At 39.8% G+C, this 11,097-nt stretch overlaps 1 protein-coding gene across 3 annotated transcripts; it reads right to left on the bottom strand.

Annotated features, from left to right (window-relative positions):
- Window positions 1-935: 935 nt before the first annotated feature.
- On the bottom strand, window positions 936-8,523 carry LOC122547215. Of its 3 annotated transcripts, none has more exons than XM_043685847.1 (4): window positions 8,295-8,519; window positions 6,209-6,369; window positions 5,473-5,643; window positions 936-1,865 (listed from the first exon to the last, which is right to left on the bottom strand). In XM_043685847.1, the coding sequence occupies exons 1-4, from the start codon at window positions 8,323-8,325 to the stop codon at window positions 1,197-1,199; spliced, it is 1,032 nt and encodes a 343-aa protein (XP_043541782.1). In that variant the 5' UTR covers window positions 8,326-8,519; the 3' UTR covers window positions 936-1,196. The 3 variants fall into 3 exon arrangements, with proteins under 3 accessions (XP_043541782.1, XP_043541784.1, XP_043541783.1); XM_043685849.1 differs by having other exon boundaries at window positions 936-1,813; window positions 8,295-8,515; XM_043685848.1 differs by lacking the exon at window positions 5,473-5,643 and having other exon boundaries at window positions 8,295-8,523.
- Window positions 8,524-11,097: the final 2,574 nt, after the last annotated feature.

The raw sequence follows: 11,097 nt of genomic DNA, 5'->3' as shown, positions 1-11,097 counted from the left end.
AAATTTTGGAAGATGGTTTCTGATGGGTCTTGAACATTTTTTTTTACAAATATCCATTGTTTCCACCAGCCAGTGTAATCAATATCTTCGAACATTTTATGGCTCTGATCATTTGAGAAACCAGATTCTTGTTGTAACCAAACACTCAATACTGAGGGGAAAAAAATGATCTTGAAACTTCTCATCCAACAAATACTTCTACAAACTGGAAATGTTTTGATAGTTGTAAAATGCAAATAGTGTAGGTTAAACTCTTTGCTGAATGGAAATGAATTGAATAATGCCAGAGACACATCAGAATATAAAGCTGAAATGATTTAATTTCACAAAGTTTCACAAATCAGTGTGAAAGAAAAACATAATAGATCTTAAAGCTGTATTACATCCTGAAATCTGAACAAATTGTTTTATACCAGTTATTGTTCAATGCATTTTTAAAGGAGCCAACATTCAAAATTTACACATTTCACTTAAAAGATAAAAATAGATGTTTTGTATGCCACATCACAATCCCAGGCTAGAAGTGTTTTGACAGTTTTAAAAACAAAGTTAAATCTGTGCTCAACAAAATTATGAGGGGCATGGATAGGGTAAATAGGCAAAGTCTTTTCCTTGGGGGCAGGGAGTCCAGAACTAGAGGGCATAGGTTTAGGGTGAGAGGGGAAAGATATAAAGTAGACCTACGGGGCAACGTTTTCACACAGAGTGTGGTACGTGTATGGAATGAGCTGCCAGAGGAAGTGGTGGAGGCTGGTACAATTGCAACATTTAAGAGGCATTTGGATGGGTATATGAATAGGAAAGGTTTGGAGGGATATGGACCGGATGCTGGCAGGTGGGACTAGATTGGGTTGGGATATCTGGTGGGTATGGACGGGCTGGACTGAAGGGTCTGTTTCCATGCTGTACATTTCTATGACTATATACTAAATTGCCTCCCTGCAGGATGTGCAGTGTATATCTGGGCAGACATCCTTTGATACATTTGGCAATAGAGAAGCAAACAATTTGTGCTGCCAAACATGGGACTCAGACTCCTCTTTAAAGTCCCTCACTAATTTTCTATCCAACACATTGTATCTTACAGATGAAAGTGTAAAACTCCACAGATATATCAGCTTTATTTCTCATAAGTCTGTTAATGACAAACTATTTGGTATAATTTGCTTTCAGTATTGGAATCTCTCTAGCAATCGCTATTCATTTGGATCATAAAATTGCAAATGTTGTCCAACATTAAATTCTAATAATTTGAGATTGTTTTTAAGTCGTTTATAATTAGTCAGCTTTGTGGAATTCATTAAAATGCTTGTGTCTAAGAATTCTAATTTCTCAGCAATTTGCCGGTTAGCATATAAAAGCTGGCTTAGAGCTTCACACTTAGCACTGATGTCAAATTCAAAGTTTGAATTATTATTGATATATATATCAAAGCATAACTTATAAGGTGAACTTTCAAGTGAGTTGCATACCTGAACCCCAGATGGGAGATCATACTGACCGCTATGGATTGTATCTACAACTTCAATTTGAAGTTCAGGTGGAAACCTTAATGATATTTTATTAAACTTTTTGGAGATACATACTGCCAAGCTAATATACAGGTGCCATGTTTGACAGCACAATATATCAAACATTATTTCTTTCTGTTGCCTTCCTCTAACTGACACTACAGCACCAAAATAATTGTCTGTTTTTTCTCTGGTAGTAACATCCCAAAGATAGCAGCAGCTGATAACTTCTGATATAAAGATGTTTCCCAATTTGTTGCAATTGTTGCCAGTAAATTCCACAAGCATGTCACGATTTAGATCTGTTAGACATTTCAAAACTTCATTAATGTCAGTTCCTATGATTTCAACAACCTGAAAAACAAATGTATACCAATCATTAAAGAAGTGTATAGTATCATTCATGTCATTAGGACAATCTAAAGCCCTTCAAGATCAACAGATTACTTTCGAAATACAGTCACCTGTAGACAAACACAATAGGTTGTATAGAGCAAAGTCCCACTGGCAGGAATATGTTATGATAATACTGGATAAGTCTTTTACCAGTGTGAAATCTGGTTTGATGGACCATGAATTTTATGTTTTCTTGATTAGTTAATGTGGTGGTCAGTCATATTCACACAAAGCTACTAATACAATTAACAAAAGAACATCAAATCTCTTTACGCACAAAACGAGAAACAAAACAAACTATTTAACACAATATAAGAATGATTTGAAATGGTCTTATTACAAATAGCAACATCAACAACAGCCTCGCGGACACAAAACTCAGTTAGGGTCACTCTGTTTCTACTTTTAAAGTTCCTTGTTCTGTTTGCAAGGCTGTAATTGGTTTCTTTTCAGCAATCTTTTGCATTTACTTGATGCTAATTCTTTAGCTGATATCTCTTCACGAAACCGTTAAACAGTTTTGTGAAGAGATATCAGCTAAAGAATGAGCATCAAGTCAATACAAACGATTGCTGAAAAGGAACCAATAAGTAACAGTTCATTTATTTCTGACACATTCCTTCAGCTTGTATAATCCTCTCTGACACATTAGTCTCTTCTGTTTCTGCAATTATCATTAACTTCTAATAACTCAGGGATTATTTTCTTCGGCCCGGACCTGTTTTGAAAACTTCCAAAGTGCAGGCTAAAGTGACATTCTAATTGGTCCCCTATGGTTAATTCTGCTCTGCAGAGATGACTACGATTAACTTGTAATGTCTATTAGGAAGCTAAGTGGTCTGAGATTCACTCTCTTCCTAATACATGAGATGGATGCCTGGCCCTGCACGCAGCACTATTGCAATTAAGGTATTGATGAGCTCCAAAGGGCAGTACTGAAGTTCTGAACTGTATTCTAAGTGAATCTGATCTATGCCATAATGATGTGGTGGGGCTGGTGCTTTGCTGCTCCCAATCGCTGCAGATGAAGTGTGCAGTTGGTGGTTGCCCATGAGCAGGTACTGAGATATTGTGAATTGCTGGCCTAGATTCCCACAGAAGATAGAGTCTGGTAGCTGCCTCTGGGATTTATGCAGGAAATAGCACCATCTATTTTCTCCCTGCTGCCTGGGAAAATACCAACCTGCACAGAACGGAGGTTGAGATTCGGCAGTAATGAGATATTAGTGTACATCATATTCATCATATTCTTCTCAACTGCAAGAATCTGTTTGTTCCATTCTCACCTTTGTCATTCAAAACTGGCGACAATTCCACCCAAGTTTCCTAATATTGGTAATATATGCCATAGACCTTCACATAAGCAAGTTACAGAAATGTTGGAATTTTAACCACTCCTCCCAGCCACAATTGGCAGGAGATTGTCATGTAGGAGGGGACAATGGTTAAGTTACTGCAACCCAACATTATTTCTGGTTTCTGAGTTCTGACAAACAAACAGTCATATCTCTACTGGCCTTGAAACATTAACTCAGTTTCTCTCTCCGCAGATGCAGTCAGACCTGCTGAGTTTCTCCAGCATTGTCTGTGTTCTTTTCCTCTTTCTGGTTTGTCTGCAAAGGGTTGGTCAGAGACTGAGTAACACACTGTAGGGGTGAGGTAGCTTCAAGCTGATGATGTTATAATAAAGCTGCATTCCTCAGATTGTAGCAGTCATTTAAATTTAACAACTGGCTACTGGATTTTGCCCAAGCTGATGGGTGCGCAGCCTGTCCCATAGCACAACCTATCCCTCCCAACACCATCTTGGCCATTTAAATAGCTCAGGACAAGAAGTACTGATGATCTAGCATCAGATTGTAGCCCCAGTTCCCACAGACCTTCCAGACCATAGGGCTGCTTTCTCATTAGGGAGAGATGACTGGTGGTGGTTTAACCACAGGGCAATCAAACCTCAGGTGAGGGGAGTGGCCGGAAAGGAGAATCCTTCGTGGCAACTCAGATAGTGCAGGAATTGAACCCATGCTTTGCTGGCATCACTCTGCATCATAAACAGGCCAACCAGCCACCCAGACAACTGAGCTAACTGATCCCCCTAACCAAGTAAAACTAGGACTTGTTCTCTGCACTATATCATTGGCTGCTGAAATAAAATTCTGGTGCACTTCCAGCTGTAAACCCACCAAATGAGGCAGATCTGGCCTGCTGTAAGGTTGCATACAAGGGATAGGACGGGCAAGATTCGTGAACCGTGGATAACAGGAGAAATTGTGCGACGAGCCCAGAGGAAAAGGGAAGTATGCATAAGGTCCAGGCAGCTAAGAACAGAATGGGTCTTGGAGGAATATTGGGAGAGTAGGACCATTCTTAAACGAGGAATCAAGCAGGCTAAAAGGGGTCATGAAATAGCTTTGGCAAGCAAAATTAGGGAACATCCAAGGCCTTTTGTTCTTATATAAGAAGCAAGAGGGTAACCAGAGAAAGGGTTGGTCCACTAAAGGATAAGGAAGGAAGCCTGTGTGTCGAACCTGAGAAAATGGGTGAGATTCTCAGTGATTACTTTATATCAGTGTTCACTGAGGAACTGGAGGTGATGAATGTTGAGATTAGAGATATAAGTTTGTTTACTCTGGATCACGTTGACATAAAGAGGGAAGATGTGTAAGGTAAGCTAAAGGATATTAAGATAGACAAATCCCCAGGACCGAATGGGATCTATCCCAGGTTGCTGAGGGAGGCAAGAGAGGAAATACCTGGGGCCCTGACAGATATCTTTGTAGCATCCTTAAACACAGGTGAGGTGCCGGAGGACTGGAAAATGTTGCTCATGTTGTCCCCCTGTACAAGAAGGGATATTCCAGTTAACTACAGACCAGTGAGCCTGACGCCAGTGGTGGGAAAGTTCCTGGAGAAGGTACTTTGGGATAAAATCTATTTATATTTGGAAAAGAATGGGCAACATGATTTTGTACGAGGTAGATCATGCCTTACCAACTTAAAAGAGGTGCTAATTATGAAGAAAGGTTGAGTAGGTTAGGATTGTTTTCATTAGAAAAAAGGAGATTGAGGGGGGATGTGATTGAGGTGTACAAAATCATGAAGGGTATAGACAGGGTAGATAGAGATAAGCTTTTTCCCCCAGGGTGAGGGATTAAATAATGAGAGATCATTCATTCAAGGTGAGAGGTGAAAAGTTTAAGAGGGAACATACACGGCAAGTACTTTATACCGAGGGTGGTAGGTGCCTAGAACGCGTTGCCAGCAGAAGTAGTAGAGGCAGGTACGGTAGATTCATTTAAAGTGCATCTGGACAGATGCATGAGTAGGTGAGGAGCAGAGGGATACAGATGCTCAGGAATTGGGTGATAGGTTTAGACATTGGATTTGGATTGGCTTTGCCTTGGAGGGTGGAAGGGCCTGTTCATGGGCTCTAAAGTTTCTTTGTTCTTTATAAGAATATTCAGGGTGTGAGGTAGGCAAGGGTTAAATAAGTACCTCCAACTTAATTGACTATAGCTAGTTTCTATTCTCTAACTGCTTTCTTGAATGAAGTACTTGAACTTACTGCACCAAGTAGCACTGCATAAGGAGGACGTTTTGGGAGATGGGAGTTGTATTTCTGAAAGGCATCTGGATATATTTCAGACAATAATTGAAATTCATGATGTTCCATCATTTCTTCTGGATTAATTAGGGGAATATTAATGCGCCCACAAAATAATATTGCATGCATTGCCTGCAAAATATAAAAATAGACATTTTAATATACAACATTTAGGCGTTAAGAATGATATACAGTGCTTATGACACAAAGGTATTAAATCAAATTGAATTGAAGTGCAGTAAAAGCAGAAAATATGAGAAATCTGCAGCTGATATCGCAATATCTGAACAAAGTAGACAAGTTAGGTTATTTGAATACTGTCTTTAATCAGATGTAAATCGAGGGTATTAGGGGACAGGTGCAACTTGGTGGAATATGAAGAACAGGGTACTGCTGACTGGAGGGTGAAGAGATGCTCACTGTGGCTAAAGAGTCTGGGGATTCAGCTTTTGTCATGTTCATGTTTTAAGAAAAGGGAGGTGTGCCATAATTGATAGTTTGAGAAACATTATGGTGTGAAAGTGAGAGGGGCTCTGGTGTAATGGGTCCCTAGCCCTATCTGCTGGCTCAAATACTGCCATGCAATCAGGCAGCTGGTTGCAGAAAGCCAACCTGTCCACCAATACAAAATGTTTGAGAAGAGGCAAGTTCACAATCTACATTTTATGTATCTTTCATGAACAAGTGAAAACAATACCTCTTTAAAGTAGGTTCTTCCTTTTATTTGAGTCAGCTTTCCCTCTCGCACAGAGTTTGCAATGAATGATCGGGTAATCTTCAAAAACTGATTTCCACTTTTTACAAAGTTTTGTACCTCCGCTACTTCATGGCGTACCAAGTCCACCATTTCTTTTCGAGCTCCAGAAGTAAATTAAACAGATCATTTAAAAAGATTAATCAGGACAAACTCATTTTGTCGAACATTATTGCCTACCTTTTCCCTTCATTTTACTGTCAGTATGTGGTTATTGTTGGGAAACTGAAGCCAACAGAATTACAGCTAATTGCGGTGAAAAATCTATTCTCTTTAGACACTACCAGTCCACAGTACGATTCTCTCACACCTGCCTGACTACATGTAAAATGAAACTAGGGAGATAAAACCTAGCACTCCAGTCAATTTACCCCAATTACCACCTCAAACCTGACCTGGAAACATGGTCACGACATACATAGGTACAGCATTGTCCCTGAGGAGTGAATCCTTCTCCTCCTGTGTTATGAAGAGTGAGGAAGGAATTGAAACAAGTTAGATTGGATGCAATGAAAGTGAGGTAATACAAATGGTGTTTGTTTATGTTCTGTAGATGATAGTGTCACAAAGGTTAGTAGCAGAAGAGGTATTTTGTTTCCATTCCTCTGCTTGGTAATAGCTCAGAAAGATGTCCTACCTTTAGCCTATAATGAGTGGTTTTGCCAACTGCTCCCTGCTCTAAAATATATCACATCTCGGTTTTTCACTATAGACCTGTGAAAATATAATATCACCCATAAAACCTGCCTTAATCAATAATCCCTTTAAAGCTGAGATTTTGGTGTATGTCTAACACGTAAAAATTTAATTTTTTTTTGTACAGCATTTTCAGACCTTTTAAAAAATATATACATTTATTGAAATATATTTTACTCTTTTACAAAAAGAATCTCCTGCTCAGGCTTTTTCAGAATGGGAGAAATTAGCTCCAGCACTGTATCCATTTTTTCACGGAGTTCTGCAAACTCTGAATAGGTGCTGCTGCTCCACCGAACTCAAAGGCGCCACCACAGGAGTTGAAGCAGCAGCTGTGGGTGTGCCCGAAACAGGGGAGTGCCCTGGGGTATGGCACAGAGGCCAACACAGCAGACTTTTCAGACCGCCATCTTAGATCTCCCTGAATAAGCCTTTATTGAGCTTTATCAACCAACTGTCAACCTAAATTTGGTTTACATTTTGAAATAAAATCAATTCATGATTTATCTTTTGATTTTATGATCTTGTCACTTGATTTGAGACACTCTGGAACTGGCACACCGGGTATAGTCAATGCTGAGATCAATAGGTTTTCAGACTAAGTTACTTACAGAATATAGAAAGCAGACAGGAAAGCTGAAGTAAAGTTGATGTCAACTGGGAATTAGTAGTAGGAAAATCATGGTTCCTCCTATGCACTGAACCAACTGATCACGGCCCAATCCATGGAAAGAAAAACCCATCTCATTCAAGATATATAATAATGTCTTGTTCAACAATTTATGCATTATTCTCTACCTGGTGGCTGACATCACCCATTAGGAGAGGAGAATTAAAATGCTGTTTTGTTTTGCATCTCAGTATTACATAAAACTACAGCATTAGCCAACTATACCAATGTACAAATTACTGCCTGTTAGTGTGACATGTTAATCTGAAAATAAAAGGTTTAGCTTTACTGAACTATAAATACAAGCCCTAAGAGAACAAACATTTTAAGGCTTAATATCTGCACTTCCTTGCCTAAGTAAAAATGTAAATTTCCTATTCCCACCAACGAGACTCCCGCCTTGATCATCAATACAATTCAACACATTTTAACCTATCAATGTGGCAGCAATACAAACTGCAATTTACTTGCTGATCATTGTAACCGTTTTACCAACCAACGTTACTACATATTTTGGATTAGTGGCGCTGGAAGAGCACAGCAGTTCAGGCAGCATCCGAGTGCTCTTCCAGCACCACTAATCCAGAATCTGGTTTCCAGCATCTGCAGTCATTGTTTTTACCAACGTTACTACATATGTTCATTTTGGAGATGACCAAATACCTGATATCTCTCCGATGTGTCGGTCTCCCATTCTGCATTGCTCAATTCAAAGCACAGCTAGTCGATGACCAGACTGAAGAGTGTGTGGTGGCTGCTGGACCTTACTGAAGGGGAAACTTCTGTTTAACTGGAATTGGGAACTTCTTGTTCCACAACCCCGGAAGAGAGAAGCAGCGTATCTAATCCCAGGACCTGGAAACCAGCTGATCATCTGACGCAACGATGAAGAAACGAAACTTTATTCTTCACCGACTTCCTGTTTACTGATCGGACCCGATGTCCAATTGGTCAATGCAGAGTTATGGCTGAAATAAAACTGATAAGTCTTTATCTTTCCATTCACATACACAAATCGAACTTTAGGTCTTCAAAGTGGCAACTTAGTTTCTGTCTACAGTGAAGATAAGGGGGTGTGGGGGTGGGGATTCTGGTTCTGAAAGAGCGTATCAGCCAAATTCACCCTTCCTCAGTCAGGAATCAACTCTGCACCATTGCTATCTGTAACACGCAGTCATGATGTGGAGGTGCCGGTGTTGGACTGGGGCATACAAAAGTCGATTTTAGAAAGAGCCGCAGAACTTGCCTGGTATTGGAGATCTGTTGGACACTTTGGGGTAGATGCAACGCATCACGGCATGTTACAAAGTTAAAAATCACACATCACCAGGTTATAGTCCAACACGTTTATTTGGAAGCACCTGGACTATAACCTGGTGTTGTGTGATCACGCAGTGATGCGTTGCAATCGGTCCCCAACGTTCTGCGGAGCGTTCGTGTATGTTGTCGTGTCTGCATTGACAAAAATATCCACAGAAATGGGACAAAGTATAAGCTTTCCTATTACTTGCTACCAGTTATGTCTCTAACAGACTTAGCCCTTTTGAATTGGCCAGTGGTCATAACATTAGAGGTCCATTAAAATCAATTAGAGAGAAGTTCCTTATAGAGGAGGGTGAGTACTCAATGTTGGATTATGTATCCATATTTCTGGAAAAACAGGAGCGTGTAGGGTAGCACAGGAATTTTTAAAATTCTCACAGGTGAAGGTGAAAGAATGAGCAGATGAATAGTGAACAACGACAATGTTACAAATAGGAGATAAATATTGACACCTTTATAAGGTGAACATTGAAAAGCAAAATTCAGCGGTCCATTTGAAGTAGTTACATGAGTTAGTAAAGTGACTTATCTGATAAATACTCCTGATCATAGGAAAAAGTATGGGTTATATCACATAAACATGTTGAATAGGTATTATTGTGGGGAAGAAGATAAGAAAGAGCTAGTGTGTTAATTGGTAACAGTACTGGAAGATAACACATGGAGATAATGAGAGTGGGGTGGAAGGAGACATGAACACTTCTCAGAGTTAATCTTCAACAGATCAACTAGCCGACACACAGAAATACTTGGACAGTTAGATACTGTGTTCTCATATTTAAAAATCACACATCACCAGATTATAGTCCAACAGGTTTATTTGGAAGTACTAGCTATTGGAGTGCTGCTTCTTCATCAGGTAGTTAGTGGGGCAGGATCATTAGACACCGAATTTATAGCAAAAGATCATAGTGTCATGCAACTGATATGGTATCTTGAACAAACCTAGATTGCTGATAAGTCTTTTATCTTTTAGAATGGGTTGCAGATTTCAATTCATTAATATGTAACTCCCAAAATTTCTTTGAAGTCACATTCCCAAGATAACTTAAGGTTTTATAAAAAAAGATCACATCTTAGCCCAGACAATACATTAAAAGGTGTGAGGTTAGAGTCTGTCTGTATTCCAATCTTGAGTCAGACTGGTTTTATTTCCAAAGTAGGAATTTATAAAATGTCACATGGATTGACTGCCTGCAGATTGTGTGCTTTTTGAGCAAAATATCTACAGGCCCCCAAACAGTAGTCTGGATGTAGGGTGTAAGTTAAATAAGGAGCTGAAATTGGCCTGTCACAAAGATATTACTACAGTTGTTATGGGGGATTTCAGCATGCAAGTAGACTGGGAGAATCAGGATGGTACTGGACCCAAGAAAGGGAGTTTGTGGAGTGCCTCCGAGATGGATTCTTAGAACAGCTGGTGCTGGAGCCTACCAGGGAGGAGGTAATTCTGGATCTGGTGCTGTGCAATGAACCGAATTTGATCAGGGACCTCGAAGTGAAGGAGCCATTAGGAGGTAGTGACCATACAATAAGCTTTAATCTGCAGTTTGAAAGGGAGAGGGTAGAATCGGAAGTGACAATATTTCAGCTTAATAAGGGGAACTATGGAGCTATGAGGAAGGAGCTGGCCAAAATTCAATGGTGCAATACCCTAGCAGGGATGGCAGTGGAGCAACAATGGCAGGTATTTCTGGGTATAATGCAGAAGATGCAGGATCAGTTCATTCCAAAAAGGAAGAAAGATCCTAAGAGGAGGCAGGGGTGGCCGTGGTTGACGAGGGAAGTTACAAAATATATAAAGTTAAAAGAGAAAAAGTATAACATAGCAAAGTGGGAAAACGGAGGACTGGGAAGCTTTTGAAGAACAACAGAGGATTATTAAGAAGGAAATACGCAGAGAAAAAATGAGGTACGAAGGTAAACTGGCCAAAAATATAAAGGAGGATAGTAAAAGCTTTTAGGTATGTGCAAGGCAAAAAAATGGTTAAGACTAAAATTGGGCCCTTGAAGACAGAAACGGGTGAATATATTACGGGGAACAAAGAAATGGCAGAAGAGCTGAATTGGTACTTCAGATTTGTGTTCACTGGGGAAGACACAAGCAATCTCCCAGAGGTAATAGTGGCTGAAGGAACTGAAG

Source organism: Chiloscyllium plagiosum, unplaced genomic scaffold (assembly GCF_004010195.1).
Source record: "Chiloscyllium plagiosum isolate BGI_BamShark_2017 unplaced genomic scaffold, ASM401019v2 scaf_2033, whole genome shotgun sequence".
Taxonomy (NCBI): domain Eukaryota; kingdom Metazoa; phylum Chordata; class Chondrichthyes; order Orectolobiformes; family Hemiscylliidae; genus Chiloscyllium; species Chiloscyllium plagiosum.
This window is presented reverse-complemented; position numbering and strand designations above follow the sequence as displayed.

Bases quoted from the DNA above. Each gene is read 5' to 3' on its own strand.
- LOC122547215 (XM_043685847.1), bottom strand. From the start codon at position 8,325: ATGGGAGACCGACACATCGGAGAGATATCAG. The intron at 5,644-6,208 runs GTATTGTTTTCA...TATATTTTGCAG, and splicing joins GAAGAACCTACTTTAAAGAG to GCAATGCATGCAATATTATT. The intron at 1,866-5,472 runs GTAAGTTCAAGT...TTTGTTTTTCAG, and splicing joins ATGCAGTGCTACTTGGTGCA to GTTGTTGAAATCATAGGAAC.